Genomic DNA, 25433 nt, shown 5'->3' with positions numbered 1-25433 from the left:
AGGACTTTCCCTCACCTTGCAATATTAGTGCTACCCCCTGGGGCCACCAGAATACAGAAGTAAAGAATTTTCCACCTTGTGACCTCTATGATCTATCAGCCTTTCTTCAGTTAGGCCAGCAATTGATATGCAAAGATAGTCCATTTCACGTGAGACAGTGACCTGATGGCCATGGCTGTGAAGAGTTGCAACATTCCAGGTTGCAGTTTTGATGGACTGGTGGAGATCCCAGATATGATTGGATACATTGTCACCGCATACTGCAGGCATCAGAGGACGCACATCCCAAGGGGGGCTTTGGCACAAGCCTGTCATATTTAAACCGAGGGAAGATGTCACCAGCAAGGCATCTACAGCTGAGAGTAGGGCAAGCGTTTAACCCTGGTGCTGAATGCTAAGTTATGCATGGTCAAAAGCAGGGGCCGGCAACCTTTGGCACACGGCCCATCAGGGTAATCCGCTGGTGGGCTATGAGACATTTTGTTTACGTTGACCATCCGCAGGCATGCCCCCCTGTAGCTCCCAGTGGCCACGGTTCACTGTTGCTGTCCAATGGGAGCTGTGGGAAGTGGCGCGGGCCACAGGGACATGCTGGCTGCCGCTTCCCACAACTCCCATTGGACGGGAACGGTGAACCGCGGCCACTGGGAGCTGCAGGGGACCATGCCTGCAGATGGTCAACATAAACAAAATGTCTCATGGCCCACCAGCAGATTACCCTGATGGGCCACATGCTGAAGGTTGCCGACCCCTGGTCAAAAGCAAGAGCCAACGATTGTTCCAAAGAATACCTTGTCCCTCTGAAATGAGATGGAGGCACAGTATCACAACCCTTTTCCTAGTCTACCGGTACTGGCTTCACACTACATGACCCGAGGCATTGAGTCTTTCTCAAAGACTTCCTTCACCTTGAATAGGTAGGTGCAGCTGCTGCCCTGCATCTTCGCTGCCTGTGTTAGCCATCATTTTCAGGGTTCTTGTTGGACCTGTCCACCTCGCATAATGCCCAAGGTGATATTTCGGACAAGCCTTCATAGCTGATGGCATAGCTCCAATGATTGATCCCCTACTTCAGAAGTTACACCCCTCCACCACGATGAGGCACAGGTCAGACTCGGGGGCAATGGCTAAAGTCTGGGAATTCTACCTAATACAGTTTCCAGAGGCAGATGTATTTATGCAGAACCTAATTACAGACACCTTGGGTTTAGCCATTAAAGCAGAATTTCCTCATGTAGAACCTAACAAATAACCAAGAGTAAATCAAGATGACAAACCAGGCAACCACAGGACTGCAGACCGGTAAAAGAAAGAGAATAGAGCTTAGAACACACATGGATTCAGAGCTGATGGTTTGTCTTAATTTACAGTGGAGAGAAACAAGACTTCTTTTACTGGCCTCTTTGCATTCCCACTCTTGGGGTGTGCTGATGGTTTAAGTTTCCCCATCAGAAAATTTCAAGAATGTTAACGTGTAGAGGTCATCTCAAAGAAGTCTGGTTATAGGTGAGTAAACTTCATTTCTTCTTCGGTTCACTTCTTCACATTCCCACCCTTGCGATGTGTGGATGGTGCAATTTGGACCATTAGTATATCCCAAGAGTTTGAATGTACAGAGGTCATCTTGAAGAACTCCAGCTACAGTGAACAGCTTTCATATTGCATGTATCCATATAATTTAAGAATTTTTGCATAAATTCTTATGGGTATAGCATGATAGAACTTTATGGTGAATTCTGTTAAAGGCAACATTAAGAAATCATGTGGGTTTTGTTTGTTTGTTTTTTTCATTCTTACTTCCGAATTATCACTGCATGCAAATCAGTGAAATCAAACTTGTGACTTGCAGCAATGTAAACCTCCATCTTGCAAAGACAGAGCAGTATCTATTAAGCTCGTTATTGCAAAGGCAAGTCAATTAAATTATTATCAGCACTAATTCGCACTTCCACAAGCTGTTAAATTCTTTACCTACAGCCCAGTGGCATTCAAAGATGTGCATAATACTATCTTGCCTTTGGAAACCTCAGAGAAACTACTTCCAGTCTAATCCCGATAACTGAAGTATCACCGGCAAGTATAAAGGAAAGCAAACACATCTGTGCTAATGACTTTGAAATATATTTGATCCATATGGCTAAATGATTGTTACATGCAGTTACTATTACCACTGAATTCCAAATATGGTTCAGACACCCTGGTAGTTCTTGTTTGCGTCTCATTGCTTTAAAACAAAATAGTGATTTAAAACTCCATTACCACCTACTGTGTCAATATATGATTAAAAAAAAAATCCAAGTATTGTTCCTCTGATAATCGATTTTTAGTTTATTTCTCTATCCCTGGTCCTTTTCTTTTTCCCCCTAAAGGAAGAAAATCTATAAAAATGAATAAATCATATTTTGATTCCAGTATAAAATGTCAGCCCCATATAAGATTGCTCTTGTCCAGTATACAATTACAGTATATTACTTGAATTTATGATTGGCTTGTGGTTCATTTCTCATGTAAGTGACTTTCATTCCATGAATTAGTTTGTGTTTGTGTCTGATTGCACCAGGATAGCAATCTGTTTTATATCTACCATTTGCTAGACAGCGGATACTCTGGATAACAGCGCTTTGTAAAAAATGTAAAGTGAATGACTATCTGCACTGAAATTCAAACACAACTTGTGAAGCCTAATCTAAACTCCCAAGGATGAGTTTGCGGTTTACTTTGCTTTTTAAGATCTGTGATTAATAATAATAATTAATTAATAAAGGTAGCAGCAGTGATGAAGAGAAAGTAATCACCTTGAGAAATGAGAACTTTCTCACAGTTATTAACTGCATGATCATATATAATAGTCAATTCCTTAATGAATGGACTAAGTGTGACCAAAATATAGTTGCTGTGCACTAGGGCCCCAATCTTGCATCATTCAAATCCATGCTCTTACTGTCTTACTTGGGGAATGTGGGTAGAGGCCCCTTCACCAGGGTCCTTCCTCCTTTTCTTCCTTCCCACACAGAATGCACATGGGCATTGTGAATGGGTGGGAACTAGGGCTGGGGCTTCCAGTGAACTCCCCATCCTCTCTGCATTTAAGCATTCCTCGATGATGAGAGATGCTCCCCCAATCCACTCACACATTTTGCCCTATAAGTGGGGTGGCTGTCAGAGCTGTGTTTCCAGCTTGCTGTTACCTGTTGGGGTCAGGAAGGATTTTTTTCTCCCTGAGGAATATAGGCAAGTTGTCCAGTGAGTGTTTCACCTTCCTCACAGCATCTTGTGGTCCTGGTAGATGGGGGTGATAAGTATAAGGATAGTACTCCCTCCCATCGCCAAAATAATAAGAGGGGAAGTAATAAATAGAAATCATTATTTTCACAACTTGTGGCCAGTGTGCAGTCAGAGGCTACAGGGTCACAGCTCCAAGGGTAGACCAGAGTCCATGATCCAGGAGGGACTGGTGGATCCAGTTAGCCTGCGGGTCAAGGGAAAGTCTTAAGTGTTCTCAGAATTAGCTTCCTCTTATCCATAGCCTCCTCATTATTGTAACTGTCAGTAATGCTACCTTAATGGCTACAGCATTTACATAATTGTCCTTTAAAAATAAAACCCAAACTTCCCTGCATGCTGTTGTTTACATTTTAAATAATTTTACATTTGGCATACAATAGTTAGATTATAGATTAAGTTGTAGATGAATATTATGATGAATATGCTAAATGAGTTGGTTCTGGAGTGAGTACTGGTGACTAAAGAGTGTTAGCTGACACATAATAGCCTCCCTGCCCACTCTGCTTTATTCATGTTTTTTTGTGATTAAATAGCAAAGTTAATCTGTCAGACTTCCTAATGTGCCATCCTTTTGTATAAAGATTCACTTTTATTATACAACACAATGTGACTTGGCATAATGAGTGCATCACAGATTGGCAACCTTCCTTATTAAAATGTCATGCATATTTGAATAACCAGTCATCTGTATGCATTATGCATAGTAACAACTATTATCCGCATAATGTAAAAGCGTCACTGATTCTGGCTTGCAAAGTGTGCATGTGTGCGCGCACACACACACACCTTCTCCACACCCCATATACACACTTGGTGACCTGAGAGCACAGAGAGAACTTTCTTTGTTCTACTTTGAGTGTGCTTGTAGGATGTACTAATATTTTCTTTGTATGCCTGTAAGCCACAATTAGTAGCATAACTATATTATGTGGAGTTTGTATAGCCCTCAGTCCCATCAAACTGGACTGCTGATGAACCGTACCAGATAGAAACTCACATACATGTGGTTGCATTTGTAACCTCGGTAAACCCTATTTCAGCTATTAAAAAAAAAAAAAAAAAAAACAAAACCCAACCACCTGCCCTTTGATGGTACTTGGTAATAGAAATCCTGAAGTGGCATGCTTATTGTGCTTGCTTGCATGTCATTATCCAGAATACTCTTCAAATTTAGAGTAGTTTCAGAAAAGCTCTGATGTTTGTGCCATGGGAACAAACTTAAAAGGACGTAAAGTTCAGTGACAAATTAGACTTTGGGGTAATTAGAAGATTGACTTATCAGAAATGTGACTTTAATTTTTGCTCCTATTAAAGTTTCCTTTGTGAACTCTTGCATTAAATACACAGTGTTTCTCATTTAACTCTTGGAAGACTCTCTCCTTTCATATGTCAGTGAACAGATTGCCGGTACTTACCATTTCCCCCCCCCCATTTACAGCACCCTGTGGAGGAAACTTGACAGGCTCATCAGGTTTTATTCTTTCACCAAACTTTCCTCATCCCTATCCACATAGTAGAGACTGTGACTGGAGTATCGCTGTTAATAACGACTATGTTATATCATTAGCATTTATCAGGTAAGTTGTTATTTGGCCATATCTTTTTTTAAATCATGTTTACATCATTACCATTGGTGGCTGCTCAGAGTTCAATAGGGTAAAAGCTGAAAATACCTAGTGCACATTAAGTAACCATCAAGACTATCAATAATTGTTACCTTTGTCAGCAGTCTCTGCAGAGACACCAAGGAATGAATAAGCATAGAGAATTGAACACACACAGGGCTCAATCCTGCAAGGTGCTGAACATGCCTGTGAGATGCAGAGGGTCCTTAACTGCCACTAACCAAACTAGAAGTAGAAGATGCTCAGCATCTTACAGGATCAGGCCTACAGAGAGATTCTTTCCATGACAAGATCAGGAAGACAGAGTAAGCTAATTTGCGGGGCTCTCCCCTATCTGAAAGGAAGGACTTTTTTGACCAGAGGTCTGTCAGTTCAGCACCTTTCATAGGAGATGTGCACATGAGATTAAAGCAAAACATTAAAAGTAGTATTTGGATCCAGTTTTATTAGCCCACATTGTTACATAAAAATGTGCCTCGTGTGAATAATATTTTCCTGGATATTAAATGGTGTTTGTTAAACCCCTCTATCATAATGCAGTACTTAATACTGTTTCAGAGAATTCACAAAGAGAATGTTGCTGTCTGCATGGCATTATAACCATAAAGCAAAACCAGACACTTTTTGTGGAGAAGTATTTATTTGAAGTTGATGTTTGTTGTTGTTGTTACTATTATTATTATTATAATTCCCAAAGACCCCAGTTGGGTTTGAGGCCCCATTGTACTAGGAATTTTACAAACATAAGAGACAAATCTTTCCCTGATTTTTGGTCATATTATAAAATTTATTGCCTAGTGATTTTTTTAATGTTTGCTTTCGACTGAACTGTTGCTCACCAATTACTTATTACTCAATAGCAAAATATGCACATTAAATAGATACTTTTAAGATATCAGTTAGAACATTTACTATGTCATGGGTAAGCTTTTTACTGTACTTTATGTTCAGAAGTCTGTGAGTCATTTGATTTTATAGATTCATAGATTCCAAGACCAGAAGGGCCCTTGTTACCACCTAGTCCCACCTTCTGTGTAACACAGGCCATAGAACTTCCCCAACCACCTTCACAAAAAGAGATATTCAAAACTCACCCAAACAGTAGAAAGAGGAAGAGAAGGTTGAGTAATAGACCATTCCAGCCATGCTGATTGTAGCCAGACTGCCACTAACCCCCTGGAATTATTACTATTGAGTGTTTTTTGCAGCTACTTAGAAACAGTGTTGGTAAGCACTCAGTTGAGCTGATTAGAGATAGGATGTCACGCAAAGCATATTCTACCTAACATTTCTTTTCTTTTTAATGTTTTATAGTTTCAGTATAGAACCAAATTATGACTTCCTCTATATCTACGATGGGCCAGACAGCAATAGTCCACTAATTGGGAGTTTTCAAGATAGCAAGTTGCCAGAGAGGATAGAGAGCAGCTCAAACAACATGCACTTGGCATTTCGGAGTGATGGATCTGTTAGCTTTACTGGTTTCCATTTGGAGTATAAAGGTAAATGCAACAGGTGTTCTTTTCTTTTTTTTTTTTTTTTTTTTTTTTGGTTGGTTGGTTGGTTTTTGTTGTTCATTCGTTTTATATTCTGTGTATCACAAACATGAACAAAATTTGATACAAAATGTTTTATCTTATGAATATACAGAATTACACTAAAATGTGCAATTTGAGGTATGAGTGTACAAATTATTTATTTCTCTCATTCTGGGAATGATTATATATACACAGACACTTTAAGGTGTAATCTATCTGCAGCTGGATTTAATTGTAAATGTTCAGTATGCTATTTTAAAACCACATTTTAAGACATTAGTTTACAAAATAAAAAATAAAATGTTACAGTAACGATATTTAATTTGACAGTGCCTAATACACATGTAATAGTTTTTTTTTCTAGCATAAATGTAATAAGAACCTCTGGCATATTAGCACATCAGAGCCCTGTAAGGTATGCTGATGAGATGCAATAGATGCTGAAAGCTTTAAAAGTGTTAAGTCTGTTAGGTCAATGATCTAAGAACAAAAAAGAAGTCTTGAAATAGACTTTTACATGATGGTCCATATTAGATCTGTCTGAATTTGATCTAAACACCATAGACTATAAAGTAGATCATTGCATATTTATCATAGGCAGTATCAGTTTCAAAGGATTGTCACTGCCTTGTTAGGCAAAATAATGCTCACTGTAAAAAGTTCCTGAATATGTACTTACACAGTAGAGAACAGTGAGTCCCAATGGATATGAATCATGCTGCCAGTGTAGTTTAAGCTCATTGGGCCACTTCTTCAGATAGCTGTAGTGTAAAAAAGAGAGGGTTCCAGTTGTTCCAGTTCCAGTTAGTTGGGTTGGTCCTGCTTTGAACAGAGGGTTCAAGCAGATGACCTCCTGAGGTCTCTTCCAACCCTAATCTTCTTTGATTCTCTGAAATGTGTGTCACATTGTCAAACCCCATAGAAGCCCTACAAGGATTTGGTTCCATGAGACTGGCTCATCTCCCGATCAGCTATGGAGTAGTTTCCACAATAAATTCATGGTAAATCCAAAAGCAATAATTTTCATTAATTTCCCCATGTCAAGTTCTCTTCAAACTCCCCATGCCTGGAGATTCATCAGGCTGCTGTGTTTGGATCCCAACACTAAATCCATGTGTTTTTAGCTTCCCTTTCGTCTGGATAGACTACAGGCACTCTCTTTTGTTTTGGACTCCAAGCATACTCCCTGGGCAAACACTATTGTTCGGTACCACTTTTGGAAGTGAGATCCTACAATCCAGCTGCCCAGGTCCCAAGATTAGTGCTGATCTAAGTTTCCTCTAAGCTGCCCTGCTGCCTGACTGGGCAGCTGCCTATTAAGCCCTGCGCAGGGGCTCAAGGCTGCAGTGGGGAGAGATGCCTCTCCTGCAGCACGTACCTGCCTTGGCAGGGAGAGGTTCCCCTCCCTGCTGGCCAAATCATGGACCTGCCATGGTGGGGAGAGGCGCCCCTCCCCGCCAGCCTCAGCGTGAACCTGCCACGGCGGGGAGTGGAGGACCTCCTCGGCAGCCCCAGGGTGGACTTGCCCCAGACTTGCCGCAGCTGGGGGAGAAGAGCCCAGGGAGAGGCACACCTCCCCACTGTCCCCAGCGCAGACCTGCCCCGGACTTGCCGCAGCCGGGGGAGAGGAGCCCCTCCCTCAGCCCGGTCCAGGCCCGCCGGAGCTGCCGGGGAAAGGAGCCCCACCCTTGGCACAGCTCAGTCCTGTCGGAGCTGCCGCAGTTGGGGAGAGGCACCTCTCACCCACCCCCAAGTTGCTGCGGCGAGAGAGGGCTGGGGGCAGCCCAGGGGCAGCCTGTACCCCAATCCCTTCATCCCAGGTCCCACCCCAGAGACCAACACTCTGTATCTAAATAAAAAAGATAGACAAAGGATGGGAGAAGGAAGTATTGTTATTCCTGTTTTACAAATAGGAATCAGAGGCATAGAGATGTTAAATGACTTGTCCAGCAGCACATGCAGAAAGTCTGTGGAAGAGCAGGAAATTGAATTGAGAAATCCTAAATTCCAATCCATTGTCTTAATTTCAAAACCTCTAAATCAGGGATTGGCAACCTTTGGCGTGCGGCCCGTCAGGGAAATCCGCTGGCGGGCCGGAACGGTTTGTTTACCTGCAGCATCCACAGGTTTGGCTGATTGCAGCTCCCACTGGCTGCGGTTCGCTGTTCCAGGCCAATGGGGGCTGCGTGAAGTGGCAGTGGCCGAGGGACGTGCTGGCTGCTGCTTCCCGCAGCCCCCATTGGCCTGGAACAGCGAACCACAGCCAGTGGGAACTGCAGTCGGCCGAACCTGTGGACACTGCAGGTAAACAAACTGTCTCGGCCTCTCAGAGGATTTCCCTGACAGGCCGAGTGCCAAAGGTTGCCGATCCCTGCTCTAAATGTTTAATCTCAGTAAACTCTTGGACTCATTGATATCTACTCTCAGTGAATTCCAAAGCTTAATTAATTAATATACTTGAGGCAAGTGTAGAGAAAAGGATCCTTATTCAAAATCAATTTGCCTTCTCAATAATTTCAAAATACCTTCTTTTTTACCTCTATCTATCAAAAATGTATTTGTATAAGTTTTTCTTCTGAGATCACCCAAGCTTTCCCTGCCTGACCTGCCCTTGAGCCAAAATCTTGTGTTAGCAATGTCTGTTGTGATGGGATTGATTATGAAGTCTTGGATTCCACGTTATGACTTCACAAAAAAAAGATAAGCTTTCCTTGGATGGCTGAAAGGACAATATGTCTCATACCTAATTATCCTTTGATAATTTTGGAAGATAAATAGCAAGTGTATTGAAAACAGCCCAGGAACCAGGGCCAGTTCCAGGCACCAGCCCAGCAAGCAGGTGTTTGGGGCGGCCAAGGGGAAGAGGTGGCACGTCGGGCTGTTCCTCGGCAATTCGGCAGCAGGTCCCTCTTGGAGGGAAGCACCTGCTGCCGAATTCCCGCCGAAGAAGAAAGCGGTGCAGTGGAGCTGCCGCTGGAGTGCCGCCAATTGCGATTGCGGCTTTTTTTTTTTCCCCCTACCACTTGGGGCAGCAAAAACCCTGGAGCCGGTTCTGCCAGGAACAGAAGGATGTATGTTAAAAGTTTCCAGTCAATGCAAGGTATATGGACTCTTGGGTCTTTGTAAGGCTAATTCATTAGTCTGTTCCTTCTCCCAAATAAAGGATGAAAGACCCTCACTGAAGGGTACAATCTCCCTTTGACATTACACAGGGTACAATCTGGACTGTCAGACAGCTGCATCCCCTCAGTTCTCCAGCTGGGAGTGCCTTTTACACTGCTTCGCTGTGACAACAACCACTCCTGGCCTGCTCACACCCAGCCCTCAGCATGTAAATTACCCTCAGATATATACTGCAAGAGTGCCTCAGCCAGCCAGATTGCCATCCTTGAATTATACAGCAGAGTGACACCAGCAAATTCCTAGACTTTCCCCCAGAAATGTGCATCTTGTACTGCCCAGTACCATTCTGGACAATACAATCTCATATAAGTTACATAATTTCATTAATAGAAAATTATATACACAAACATTGTTGTCTCAAATGGAGTTCCCCAACACTTCAGTCCAAACACACTGGCTTAGATAAAACAATAAAACAAGTTTATTAATTGCAGAAAGATAGATTTTATATGATTGCAAATAATGAGGCATAAAAGTCAGAATTGGTTACAAATAAAAGTTGAAACCCAAACCAATACCCAATTTAACAAGCTAAGTGAATTAAAAGCAAAATGTCTCTATCACCAAATGCTTTTGCAGACTTACTGGTTGGATGCTTTTAAACTAGGACCCTTCCCCCACTTCAATGCTCCTTTCCTTGTTCTTTCTCCACATAGGCAATTATGATAGATTGTCACTCTTGGGTTTGTGCTTCTAATGTGAGGCCAGGTGGAGAACTCGTATAGCTCAAAGTACAGAGCAGTGGCTTCAGGGGTGGGGGTTGTTAATCCAGGCCAGCTCTGTATTAGGGCTTGTCTTCACAGCACCAGTTAGCTTGAAATACTCCACTCAAGTCACTGGACTAGAGTAGACTAGCTCGAGTGGAATTACTCGAATAGAGTAACTCAGGTGTGGCTGCTCAGAGAGTTTGCATCTGAAGAAGTGAGGTTCTTACCCACGAAAGCTTATGCTCCCAGTACTTCTGTTAGTCTCAAAGGTGCCACAGGACCCTCTGTTGCTTAATGCTCAAACTATACAGAGTGATTTAATTAGCAGCACAGAGAGATTGGATTAACAGCTGGTGAGTTGTGTTTAATTTGAGCTGTTGCCTGTAAATGCATCTCCACTGGATTACTAGACCAAGTGTAGTAGCATTTGAGTTTCATCCCTCATGCCCTCAAGGGACCAACTATGTTGCATTTAAAGCAATACTTATTTAAGATGGGCATTTCTGTATGTGGATGGGAATATGGATTGGGGCAACACTCAAGCTAACGAATTAGAGTGTCATGATTCCATTGGCATCAAGGAGATTTGGTTCTACCTCAAAACCCTTGCACCTGCAGTTTCTTTTAATTTTGTTTGTTTTTTGGTCTCCCACATTCCCTCCTTTTTCCTTCAGAATGGAGAAGCAGCCTGGTCGATTTGAGAAGTGCTCAGAGTACAGTTGCAGTTTGTTCATAAGGGAGAGACATGACTGTAATATCCTGATCTGTGGAGCACACCATGACTGCTTTGTCTTTGAAATTTGCTCATGGATATCACAATAAGCTGAACAAAGTGCCTGAAAATTCTCCATACTTCTGATATTGCTTCCCATACATTGGATGCAAAAAGTCCTAAAAGGTCTTGAAAGTATCTTTTGCCTTGGGCTATCCAATATAGAGAGTTCTCAGTTCAGCATTGAGACTCTACCAGCAACATCCATGTATGCATTGGTCTCCAAGCTGCATTTCAACTGCCTCAAAGCATCCAGTGAGACCTCGCATGTCAGTGTTAACATTCCACATCTAATAATTGCTATCTTTAGTTTTGTTCCACCATCCACACAGTGCTTAATGCAGACCTTAGGCCATTTGTGTGATCAGGGAGGGATTCAATATTTGGCTAGACGAAGCAATAGGAATTATTGATCAGCCCATCATCTGCATTGTTTTGATAGTGAATCAGAATACACGGTTCCTGAGGGTGTAGAAGCTGAGTAGACTGATGTCTCTGAGTTTGTGTCCACAGTCTGACCTGCTCAGAAAGGTATACTACATATTTAAAAAAAGAACAGGAGTACTTGTGGCACCTTAGAGACTAACAAATTTAGGTGCCACAAGTACTCCTGTTCTTTTTGCGGATACAGACTAACACGGCTGCTACTCTGAAACCTACATATTTAAGTGGAAGGGGTTTCTGATATGTTGTGAAAGCCCTTGCAGATCCGTTTACTTTGTATTCACTGTTTGACTACCTTGGTCATATGTTAGAATCTGATTTACAGACATCTTACAAGTTCATTCAACCGCTATTTCAGATTTCTATGAGTAAGATGAGGGTGCTGCACGTTTCAGGTTTTATTTTTAAATATACTTATTAAGAAGATACATCTTAGCTTTATTTTTATGGCAACATCTTTAGTGCTTAGTCAACATGCATGGGAATCTATCACAGCTGTATCTTTGGAGAAGAGAAAATTGCATAACTGTAATTGCTACTCACTGAAGATATATGATGTGACGGATTACTACTGTCCCAGACACCTCCCTTCAGTGTTGAGTGTTCTGTAACTGAAGCTTTTGATATTGCATCCACCTTATTTTCTCTTCCTCTCTAATTTGTTATATAGTATCCATATCCAGACATCTCCCACATATGCAAAAGACTTCTTTCTTTCTTTCTTTAGTAGGGAGGGCTGGACTTTTTCTTTCATGGTGTTATTGTGAGAAATTAAGTTGATTTACGTTATGTTTTTATTGCATATTTCTTTGAAGATTTTTGTGGTCATCCTATTCTGTACTAGAAGTGCATTACAGATTTGTGGACCTGTCTCAGAGATACCTCTAATTCATACACAGAAGCTTTATGATGTCTCTAGTTGTAACAGAGAGGACATGATTAGGATGAGGCGGTCCTGCAGGTAAACTGTGGACCTTTGAAAATGAGGGCCAATATCTTAAATTTAACCTGAAGTGGAGCACTGGGATGATTTGAAATGTCAGTAAATTGTACCTTCTCTCTGTTCATTTCTCATCAGAAACAGATTTCAAGATATTTGTGTTGTATACGTTTTGCCCTTGATAATCAGTTTTCTCCTCCACGCCCATTCATTCACTGATGTTACACTGTACTTTCCGAGACATCACGGTTCATAACTCTGGAGAGAATTATGATGCCACAAACACTAGAATGCAGCATCTAAAAATAAATCTGCTTGAATGGATACTATCTATGCTTATGTGATCCCATCTTTCCTTCCTGGGTTTATTTGGGAGCAGGCAATACTCACCTGTGTGCCAGGGTGCCTGTCAAATGTAAAGGAGATCCTGAGTATCCCAGTGGTGATGGTGGATATGTGGGAATCCTCTATCCACCCCTCTGCTGCAGTCCTTTTACTTATAAGGAAAATTAATCTTAGTGGTGCATCTACCTTGCTGGGCCTGGTACAAACACATTGACAGGCCTTGGGAGCCTCCAGAAATAAACCTGAGCTACTCCATGCAATGGGTCTAACCCAGAAATACCAGTTATAAACTCAGTACTGTTAACACTTCTTTACTAGGGCTGTCGATTAATAGCAATTAGCTCACGCAATTAACTAAAAAAAATTAATCGCAATTTAAAAACATTAGTCACAGTTAATCACAGCTTTAATCACACTGTTAAACAATAGAATACTAATTTAAATGTATTTAATATTTTGGATGATTTTCTACATTTTCAAATATATTGATTTCAATTACAACACACAATACAAAGTGTACAGTGCTCACTTTATATAATTTTTTTTTATTACAAATGTTTGCACTGTAAAAATGATAAATAATCTTTTTCAATTCACCTAATACAAGTTCTGTAGTACATTCTCTTTATCATGAAAACTGCACTCAAAAACAAAACAATGTAAAACTTTGGAGCGTACAGGTCGACTCAATCCTACTTCTTGTTCAGCCAGTCACTAAAACAAACAAGTTTATTTACATATACGGGAGATAATGCTGCCCGCTTCTTATGTACAATGTCTCCTGAAAGTGAGAACTGGCATTCGCATGGCACTTTTCTTGCCGGCATTGCAAGGTATTTACATGGCAGATATGCTAAACATTTGTAAGCCCCTTCATGCTTCGGACACCATTACAGAGGACATGCATTCATTCTGATGATGCTCATTAAAAAAATGTGTGAATTAAATTTGTGACTGAACGCCTTCGGGGAGAATTGTATGTCTTCTGCTCTGTTTTACTCACATTCTGCCATATATTTCATGCTGTAACAGTCTTGGATGATGATCCAGCACATATTGTTCTAAGAATAATTTCACTGCAGATTTGACAAAATGCAAAGAAGTTACCAATGTGAAATTTCTAAAGATGCAGCACTCGACCCGAAGTTTAAAAATCTGAAGTGCCTTCCAAAATCTAAGAGGGACGAGGTATGGAGCATGCTTTTAGGAGTCTTAAAAGAGCAATACTGCAATGTGGAAACTACAGAATCTGAACCACCAAAAAAAGAAAATTAACCTTCTGCTGGTGGCATCTGTCTCAGATGCTGAAAATGAACATGCGTCGGTGCGCACTGCTTTGGATTGTTATCGAGGAGAACCCGTCATCAGCATGGACACATGTCCTCTGGAATGGTGGTTGAAGCATGAAGGGACATATGAATCTTTAGAGCATCTGGCACATAAATATCTTGTGATGCCGGCTACAACAGTGCCATGTGAATGTCCGTTCTGACTTTCAGATGATATTATAAACAAGAAGTCGGCAGCATTATCTCCTGCAAATATGAACACACTTGTTTGTCCAAGCGATTGGCTGAACAAGAAGTAGGACTGAGTTGACTTATAGGCTCTATAGTTTTACATTGTTTTGTTTTTCAATGCAGTTATTTTTGTACATAATTCTACATTTGTAAGCGAAACTTTCATGATTAAAAAAGATTGCACTGCAGTGCTTGTAGTGGGGGAATTGAAAAATACTATTTCTTTTGTTTTTTACTGTGCAAATATTTGTAATCAAAAATAAATGTAAAGTGAGCACTCTACACTTTGTATTCTGTGTTATAATTGAAATCAATATATTGGAAAGATGCGGAAAAACATCCAGAATATGTAATGAATTTCCATTAGTATTCTGTTGTTTAACAGTGCAATTAAAAATTTAAAAATTTAATTTTTTTTAAATCGTGATTAACTGTAGAAAACATAAAAAATTAATACATGGTATTCTATTATTGTTTAACAGCATGATTAATCACAATTATTTTTTTAATCGCTTGATATCCCTAATCTTTATTTAACAATTTAGAAAAAAAAAAAAACAGGATATAATAGATTGAGATTAATTAAAATGTCACAACCCCTTCAAGTCAACAGGAGGCGCTTAAATCAATTAATAAATGAAGTTTACAGTAGTAAATGAAACTTAACCAATGTACATTTACACCAGCATCAGCTACCCCACCTCTGAGTGTGCACTCCTCTGAATTTCAAAGTTCTAGACAATTGCTTGCGTGGGCGCGCTTGGAGACACTGAAGCTGGGGACATCACTCGGTTGGTCCGGTAAAGTAATCCAACCAAGTCAACGAAGGGCAGAGCGATTCTAACTGTGGATCCACAACCGCTCTGAAGACAGGAGTTGCTATAACCAGAGGTCGGTAATCTTGGATCCTGGTTAGACAAGACCACTTTTCAGCCTCAAGGAAACCACTTAAAATCTTTTCATTACCCCCTTTTTCCTTGAGAGCACTTTCCTAAATAAACAAACAAACAAAAGAAGAGTTGTGGTTACTCACACTGCTTTCACTGCATCCCAAACTCAGTCAGTTCTCGCCATAGCAACAGTCTTTGCCCGGGCTCTGATGAAGCTCAATAATAGCTTCCTTGACTCCCCACTTGGTCAAAGCCCCAGCAGTTTCTCGGCAGCAGCTACTAGCTCTCTAGCAGGAGCTTAGCTCCACAAAGCAGTCTCTTCCATCCCCTGATCATGGGACCGATAACACAGTCTCAGCACCCAAATCAGAATAGGGGACCACAGCAGCAGGCTCGTGCCCTGCTTGAACAGAGCTCAGACAAGACTCCCTACAGCTCAGCAGCTACTCTTTTTTAACTTTATTTTTTAAGTCCTCACAAAATGGAGCCCATTGAAACCGAGGCAGGGAAGTCTGTCTCTTCCCCAAAGTATCATGGGATTTGTAGTCTTCAAGGCTGGATCACAGCACCTGTGATCTTCCTGAGTGGAACACCTCCAATTAAGTTCAGAGGTCCCTTTCATGGAGATGCCTCCACTTACTGATTTTCATATGGGAAGCATTAACACTGCCAATAAGGTGTGTGAGTTCTGATAAAATGTTTGGAAAAAGAATGAGGTTTCAACAGCTCTCTTTACCATCGAAATGGACATAACACTCTAATGACAAATATGAAGTTTAAATAATGAAAAAGACATTCCATGTTTCTTTATTCTGATGCAGATGTACTTGGAACATTATAGAATATGAGTATTTTATTTCTCTCCTCTTGCTAGTTCTCATATTAAATGAGGGAGTGAAATATGCAATTCTTATAATCTAGTGAGTGTCTTCTATTTGATCAGCTAGCTATGGTAATGCTTTTAAGCCAATCTCCCCCATATAACCACAAACATATATATGTATGACTTGCTACTTGTGTCATTTTCTGATATCATATACTATTTGTTTAATGAAATTAAATTGCAAATAGTTCCTTTTTTGTGCATTTACTTTCTTCCTGTTTGATATTGCTTCTGGAATTGAAAAATGTTGAGCTGCTATTTGCTTGGAGTGTGTTACCTTCTTGATGGCTCTTTGGCATAAATATTATTTATATTACAGAAAGAAGGCAGAAACAACAACAGGACCATGTGCATGTGTTAAGATGGTTTTGAATATTTTAAAATGAGAAGTTATAAATAAGAAATACATTTGATAAATACAGTATCAGGAATCTTTTCATAATGAGACCTCCAATGCATTTAAAAAGGGAAAACTTTTATAATATTAAAAATGGTATTGTAGATACAAATTTGCTGTTGATTTTGAACAAATCTGAAATGCTAATCATTTGTGTGCACTTTATTTGATTATAAAGTATGTAGTAACTAATTTTTCAGTTCTGAGTTTTCAATCAATATAATTTTAAAAACAAACAACCACTCATGTTTGCCTAATTACCCATGGGACACTGTGCAGGCCTCCTACTTGACTACATCACTGCTGATGGGATTGACAATCCACCAACAGAAAAGAGTGGTTGTTCTGTAGAGATGACTCTACATATAGGGAGTAGTCAGAGGTGAAAGTAACTTAAATTACTTACTGGTACACAGGGTGCCGTGGGGATGGCTCTGGCCCCCCCAGAAGTGTTGAGGTCTTGGGTGGAAGGGGCAAGGCCTCTGGTGGAAGAGGCAAGTCTGGGGTCAAAATCCCCCAGCTAGCCCTTCAGCGCTGCCTGGCCTGTGCCACCCGGGGCTTTGGCAGTGATTTAAAGGGCCTGGGAGCCCCAGGCCCTTTAAATCGCCGCCAGAGCCATGGGGGCTGGGAGCCCAGGGCCCTTTTAAATCGCTGGGCCCCAGGGAAGTTGACCCTTTTGCCCTCCCTCCTCCCCCATCAGCGCCCCTGCCGGTATGGTTGGCACTTTCTTGACGGTATGTCGGACCAGACCAGACCAGCTTACTTTCACCTCTGGGAGTAGTTCTTGGTCATTATAGAGTACTGTGTCCAGTCCTCTTAAATTGACCAGAAGATCAATGAGATACAGAACATATGAAGTATGAATTGAGGAACGTAAAAGGAAGAAAATGTTGGGCTCCTATGAGCTTCGAGGGGACCTAAAAGAACCGCAGGAATAATCTATCAAACATTTCCATGTGTACTCAAAATTGACTTTGCATTTGTTTTCTTTTTGTAGCAAAACTACGTGAGTCCTGCTTTGATCCTGGGAATGTAATGAATGGCACAAGACTTGGAATGGATTATAAACTGGGATCAACAGTCACATATTACTGTGATGCAGGTTATGTTCTTCAAGGGTATTCTACACTTACCTGTATTATGGGAGATGATGGAAGACCTGGGTGGAACAGAGCACTACCCAGCTGTCATGGTAAGAGCTGTATTTTCTGCAGTTATTTCATGACTTGCAAGAGACACAAAAGTGAAATATAAACATAATATTTATATTATATAGTGATTTTAATAAACCTTTTTATATATTTTCCCTTTTAGGATGTATATCCTTTTCTTCAGGGTACCATAAGCAATACTGTATGAAAGAGTAATATAATATCCATTGACAAAAGTTTAGAAATATGGGGATTTTATTGATTCACTTAGTACTACTAGATTAATACAGTAGCAAATAATTTCTACTGACGATTGTCAGTGGTACTATGCAGAGTGGTAAACATTTGTGTTATTGAGCTCATCAGTCTTTGACAAACATATGGTAGAATAGAATATTATGTACACACAATGATGTTTGCTTAAATAGATCATCAACTTATACTCTTAATTTTAATAGTACTTAAAATATTAGTTCTTAGGATACTCAGTGCATTATTGCTCCACTTTTTGTTTATGATCAAATATTATATTGTATAATTTAACATATTTTATGTGAAGTTTCTAGGAAAATTTAATCTAAAAAATTGAAAATACATTATGGGCAGTACTCCCTTGACTATTATGTGCATATGTGTTTGCAGGGTTAGGCTTTAAATCTGAGGTCCACTTTACCAGTATGCTGCTAACTCTCCATAACAATTGATAGACACTTCAAAGCAAGCCAGTATAGCTTTGACATGTCCTTCACCATTGGACCCAAAATCTGTGTCTCCTTCTGGTGTTACTTAAATTTTAATTAAATAGATTATTTACATAAAAATGCTAAATTATTAAATTGAAGTTGTGGAAAATATAGTTTATATTACATAAAGGAAAATGAAATATCCATGATATAAGCTTCTCATGCGGTTAGATTTGTAGTGTCTCATTTTGAATCTTCTTGCTGCAGGGCTGCCCAGAGGGGCGGGGGGCAAGTGGGGGCAATTTGCCCCAGACCCTGGGCCCCGCAGGGGCCCCCCACAAGAGTTTTTGGGGGCCCCTGGAGCGGGGTCCTTCACTCGCTCCAGGGCCCCCGGAAAACTCTCGTGGCGCCCGTGCCCCCAGAGCTTCTTTCGCTCTGGGTCTTCGGCGGCAATTCGGCGGCGGGGGGTCCTTCTGCTCCGGACCCACCGCCGAAGTGCCCTGAAGACCCGCGGCAGGGGGTCCTTCCACCCTGGGACCTGCTGCCGAAGACCCCAAGCCCCCTAAATCCTCTGGGTGGCCCTGTCTTGCTGACATTGGGCTAAATTTAGAACTGATGTAAGGAGGTATGAATCCATTGGATTTCACACTAAGTCTTGCATAATTAGGAGGAACAACAATGCTAAATTGTTATTGCCACCCCAAATGCATATATGCTAAATAATATGTGTTACCAGTGTTGTCTCGTTTTATATCTGTGTGTGATGTTATGAACAAGTAGAACACTGGGGGCAGGGGAAGAGGAAAAGAAGACGATGATGATGAACTGAAATCAAAACAGAAAAAAAGTGATTACTGACTGATGAAAGAAGGAATATGAAGCGTAAGGATTTAGGGAAATTACCCATGATTTTTAGGATTACCCATGATAATGTTACAGCATTAAAACACCAGTCTTCACTTCTGGAGCATTGAGATGCTAATGCTGTGGTATACAGGCCGTAAGAAAAATGTGTTACAGCTTGGGAAACATGGAGCAGTGTAGGGCAAACAGAAGTTTCTTCCGAGCAAACCCTTTCTTCGTTTTTAAATGACACTTGGGATTTTTTTTTTCAAGTTTAAGAAAGAGAGAGAGAGAGGAAGAAAAAGGTTTTTTCTTTTACATGGGTAGAATGGATGATGTTATAATTGTGGCCATTAGTGCCGCTATACTCTGGTTAATGGTTTGTAACAGCTTGAAAATCTTCCATATTTCCAGGGGGGTTTAACTCAGCATGTCTGTAATGAAGAGAGAGACTTTTTTTGCTTAGGAGAAAAAGCTGCAATTTTATTAAAAAACAACCTCATAATAGAATGGGTGATGGTCAGTCCTTGCTCATTCTAACCAAATCTAGTTCTCTAGGTTGGCTGAAGACCTTAAGGTCCTTCAAGTACACATAGTACTTAGGTCCCATATTACCCTGACATCCCTGCATAGATTCTGGTCACCAGAATGATGCCGTATGATAAGCCCAGTGGGAGGTACTTACCCTTATAATGGTCAGTTGTGCCTAAACTCCGTGGCCTGTTCAAGTATACAGATCTAGCTAGCATACTGGTTTCCTCCCAACTGATAAAGCCTTATTCTATAGCTGTTACTTTGCTTGTGGTCCAGTATGATCTATTTTAACAACAGATGACTAAGGAGTTCTACCTTTTGGTAATTTTATGTAAGAAAATTAGCATATTTATTTATTTACATTGAGCATGGGGGAGAAGGAGAAGAGGAGGACAGCAGGAGTGGAAGCTTTACGTTGTCACTAGGGCAGGTCAGTTCCCATTCTTTACTGCACCCACGCTTTGCTCAGCTGCAGAGGAGAATTGGGCCTCCTCAGTCCTGCCAGCTTTATATTTGAAGTTGCAGTCAGAAAGCTGACGTTGTTTCAGTACAGATACACAATGCATCTGATCACATTTTTTTTTATGATCTCTTATTATTTCCTTGTAATCTAAACCTTGTATTCAGGGGTTGATAGCTTTTTTTTTCCTTCTGTTTTTTTGAATATTTTGCTCAAATGGTTCTCTGCATTAGGTATGACTTGCCTTTGTCTAAAAACCTTATTTCAAATGTCCTTGAAATATCTCTAATAGGTATGGGATATGAACCAAGTCCACAATCTCATTCTATTATGAATGCGTGCAAAGATTATCCAGTCTAATACCCTAAGCCATTTGGCATTTGATGATGGCTGTTAAGAACAGGATATGATTAAAGGTTGCAGATGAAACATTCATAAAATGAATGCTGATAAACAATGATTTTTGTCAACTTTACTAAATATAATTTCATCAGCATTACATAAAATTTTAACTTTTGCCTGGCTAATATCAGTTGTTTAAAAGTTAGTATGTTGTGCTCAGCAGAGTGGAAAACCTTATACCTTACTGAGAAGAATATAAATAAATAAAATAGGTATATCTCCATATATTCTTTATCTCATAGAACTGGAAGGAACCCCAAAAGGTCATTGAGTCCAGTCTCCTGCCTTCACTAGCAGGACCAAGTACTGATTTTGCCCCAGATCCCTAAGTGGCCCCCTCAAGGACTGAACTCGCAACCCTGGATTTAGCAGGCCAATGCTCAAATCACTGAGTACATGTGCGCGCATACACATGTTATAGATAAGTCATGTACCATTCAAGGTCGCAGAGGGAATCACTGTGCCAATGCTAGAAATCAGGTCTTGTAATTCTGAGTCTCATGGGCCTTACAAACCTATACACAATTATAGAACTTAAGGGTAGCTCTGATGGCTAAGTGGTTAAAGACCAGGACTGTAAGTCAGGAGATTTGTTTGTTTTTTAGTTTTTTCTCTGACACTGACCCCTTGAGTGATTTTGGGTAGGTTCCTATCCTTCTGTGTATTTGTTTTTCATTGCCTGTAGTATAGGGTGAATACTTACCATATCTATCTTGTAAAGTGTTATATGTGATACACTTTTCAGTGGAAGGCTCTATAGAGGTGCTAAATAATAATATTATTTTTTTATTTTACTATATCATAAAACATTACATGTGCCAATAAACAACTGATAACTTTCTCAGCAATACTGAATTAGTACCTATTAAATTAGAAGCTCTAAATGTGGCACTTGTATTGAGTTTTTACATAGTGCAACTATGGTACTTACCCACTACCTTTCTTTGAAATAATGACCATATATGCAACACATTATTTACATCACTAGATCATAGCAGGATATAGTATTTTGTGCCACATTCTGTAAAAGGTCTTGACCAAAATATTATTTTGGCCCTTATTACCAATTAAAAGACAGAGGATCATTAAGACTGGAGAAATGTTCCTGCTTCAGTCAAATATAAGCAAGTAATAAACAGGCATTATGCTAAAATTCTTCTCAGTTCAATTTTTACTTAAGGCTGGTAGTTAAAGATGAGACTGAGTTCCTAGATAAACTAATTATAATCCTTAATAATGCTCAACTATATTATAATACACTCCAGATGGAATCTGACATATAGTTTCACCCCTGACAAATGTTGCTTATGAGAGAAACAGAGCAGAATTTTCATTGAATTGTATATTATCTTCAAATTAATGTTTTTAACAAAGCGATACATGGAAGCTTGCATTTTCTGTATCTCTTTCATTCTAGAGTTCAACAGAAGTACATATATTATTTTCCCAAATCCAAAACTGCTGCATTTTTATTATTATTTATTTCTACATAAACAATTCACGGACAGAGTTTCAAAGTCACAAATAGCTGTTAGATGCCTAACAATTACTGACTTACATTTGTCCTTCTGAAAATCAACCCTTTTAAAAAAACATTATATATCTCAATCTCTATCTCTATATATGCATTTATATAGATATATAGATACACATACACACAATTATGTTAAACCATCACGTGACTGTTTTGTAATTAAGAGAATGGACCTAATTCTAATCTCATTTGCATCTGTGTAACTGAGATCAGAATCAAGCATTATTTTATATGATGCAGGTAGAAAAGCTGCCTGACACTTTTTATTACAAGACTCTGTTTTCAGTTCCTTATAACTTTGCCACAATTTAATGATTCAGGCCGAAATGTTACATATGAGGTGTCTGCCAAAGGTGTTTTTTTGTTTTGTTTTTGTTTTAAAGTTTCATCTAAACCAGTTCAGTTGTTTCCAAGAACAAAGTTAGGGAAAATTACACATGCTCAGTAAAGACTTGTCACAGTTTGGCAGTTAAATTATCTGAGTATTCTGTCTGCCCTGATGATGCTTCATCCCAGTAGAATGCCTATGTGATCATGTATTCACTGTCCATACGGAGTGACTAAGCATGTGCCAATCCAGGAATGCAGGGGATAAACAGGACTTTCCCTACATTTGTTCTTCCTGATAGCTGAGGCCTGCTGTGTCACCAGACACAGGAACGAAAGCAGGAAGACTGACTCTCCTGTATTCTCAGTGCTCACACTGCTGGTGCCCAAGCAAGGTGGAGGAGGAAGAAGTTGCCACACTGGAGGGGAAACAGGAAGGCAGGTTGCAGGAGCCAAACCATAGCAGTAAGCAGCAGTGAACAGGAACTGTTGAGGGTGCATAGGAACTGTGGGGAAGAGGGGTAATAGGCACACAAAGAGGGGTGAGTTAAGAGGTGGGAATGGAATTTGGATATCAGCAGAAGGGGAGCAGGATTTGTTGGGTGGGGTTTGGATAGGTGCAGAGAAGTTGGGGGGCAAAGAGGGCAGGACCCGGGATAGGTGGCTAGGAGCAGAGACAAGCTGGGGACACAGGGACAGAAGGTTCTATAACTGCTATAAAACACTCCTCTCCAGATCTTGGAATTGAACCCAGGAGTCATAAATTTCTATCTTTCTCTGCTGTCAGCAAGAGATGTGAAACCACTGGCAAAGTGTGTGTCAAATCCTGCTGTAGTGGCTGGTCCACAAAAAGGATAAGAACATTCTAATGCTACCAGTTACTTCATTACCTCAAGTGGTAGAGGTCTCTGCTGTGGTTCTAAAGGTCAGAATCTTGATGATGGCCCAAGTGGAGTATGATTTCCCATGATGGAATTTCTGGGGGGTTTTAATTCATTTTTTTCTTTTAAAAATATATAGTTTGTAAAGTCAAGTATCCAAAAGCTTAGGAAATGCCAGAATTAGGGTTGTCTGTATATCCTTAATTCAAATCCCTTTTGTATATGCTCTAGGATACTGTCTTTAATTATATGATTACACACTATTTTCCCCACAGAACCTCTGTCTCATTCAAAGCACAGAACAGACTGTGCTCTGGGAGTGAATGAAGCTGTTGTTTGTAAGACCCCTGGCTTATTTGTTATAGGAGTTGGAAGGAGTAGAGAATAAGGCATGGAATTACAGAAGACAAAGGATGGCTTCAAGGTTAAGGAAGTTGAATGCCACTCTGAAGAATGGGATTCTGCCCCAGCCACTGAGTTCCTATGTGAATCTGGGTTTAACCATTTAAGCCAAACACTTCAACCAAAATTATCACACTTAGCTACTAATTATGCGTTCCTCATTTTCTGGTGCCCAACATGAGACATCTGTGACCAGAAATGCAGAAGAGCACGCACAACTGTAACTGAATTCAGTTGGACCTTTGCATTGAACATACAAAGAGTTATTAAAATTATAAAATAAGAGAAATGTAAGACTGGAAGGAATCTAGAGAGGTCATCTACTCCATCCTCCCACTCTGAGGCAGGACCAAGTGTACCTAGTCTATCCCGAACAGGTGTTTGGCTAAACAATTCTTAAAATGCTAAGTACTCTGGGGAAAGTCAGATTCAAGGGGCCTGATTGCTAAAGATATTTAGTCAGCTAAAGTTTCACATAGACACCTAGTGGGATTTTGATTTCAATGGGAGTTAGCTGTCTAGCGACCTTAGAAAATATCACTAAGTGACTATCTGAATCTTTATGTGCCTAAATACCTTTTAAAAAGTGAGCCTAGATTTCTCTGGTAGGGCACCTTAAAGTAGTCAACGCTTTCACTGAATGAAGCAGAAGTCCTGTGGAAAAAAATAGTATGTGTCGATTAAATTGAAGACTGTATTTTAAATGCATAAATACAAAAAGGGGAAATTCTGGCATTTGCTAACATCGGAGGGTTTGATTTTGCAAGATTAGCATTCTTTTAACATACTTGTTTCATTGATGTGTATGGATGAAAAAATAAATTGTACATATATGGAAAAAAGTGATTATGTAAGAATCTCAACTCTTATCTAGTAATAATAGGTGACAATAAAAAAATTGCTGTATGCTGGCAGCAAAAACCTTGAAAATATGATTAGAGTATACCCTAAAGATTGAAAGGGGAAAAAAAAGAAGTTAAATATAAAGTAGACAATTAAAATAATTTCAATAACCTCATGATTTTAAAGTCAATATCATGGGTTTTGGGGCCTGATTCATTATTTCAATAATGCTTTATAATATTTTACAGAATAGGAAATGTTGTGGGAAATTGTTCCAGACTCCCATTAAATAATATGCTAATGTAATATAATGGCAAATAAAACATGAAATGAAGAATACTAATTTGTTACAACTATCATTTTAATATTAGCTGTCAGAGTATCCAAATTTCCAAGATCTATAAGGATTTCTTTTATACAACATATTATAAAATAGTACATGGTTTATTTTCTGTTGACATTCTGTCATCATTTTTGTGGAAGCATAATTTAATGAAGGAAATGTAAGAAAGAAGGAGAAATAGCTCAGGCTATGTATTAATTTTGATTTTTAGTAGCCATTTCCCCCCCGCCCCTAACATAATAATGAATCTGAAAATTAAACTTGCAAATCAAAGTTATAAAGTTAAAGATGTCTGTGTGGACAGACAAAGCTGCTAGTTTGACAAAAAATGCCGCTAATAAGAAATAAAAATGTAATATGTAGCCTTTGTTATATTGAGACTAAAGCACAGCTGCTGTACTATAGAGATTAGGTACTGTACTGCTTCTTGTTAACTTGGGGATAAAGCACTTACAAAACGTGAAATAAATTATGTAATTGATTTAGATGCAGACTGTTTGG

The 25433-nt window shown here is 39.9% G+C and overlaps 1 protein-coding gene across 1 annotated transcript in view; it reads left to right on the top strand.

Moving 5' to 3' along the window:
• The window catches only part of CSMD3 (CUB and Sushi multiple domains 3), a 1107808-nt gene that overhangs the window by 837773 nt on the left and 244602 nt on the right, over positions 1-25433 (top strand). Inside the window, exons 29-31 of the mRNA XM_034759587.1 lie at positions 4724-4862; positions 6225-6412; positions 17527-17721. Of these exons, the coding sequence (XP_034615478.1) occupies positions 4724-4862; positions 6225-6412; positions 17527-17721 (522 nt within the window). The remainder of the gene's footprint in view (positions 1-4723; positions 4863-6224; positions 6413-17526; positions 17722-25433) is intronic.

This window comes from Trachemys scripta, chromosome 2 (assembly GCF_013100865.1).
Source record: "Trachemys scripta elegans isolate TJP31775 chromosome 2, CAS_Tse_1.0, whole genome shotgun sequence".
Lineage (NCBI taxonomy): Eukaryota > Metazoa > Chordata > Testudines > Emydidae > Trachemys > Trachemys scripta.
This window is presented reverse-complemented; position numbering and strand designations above follow the sequence as displayed.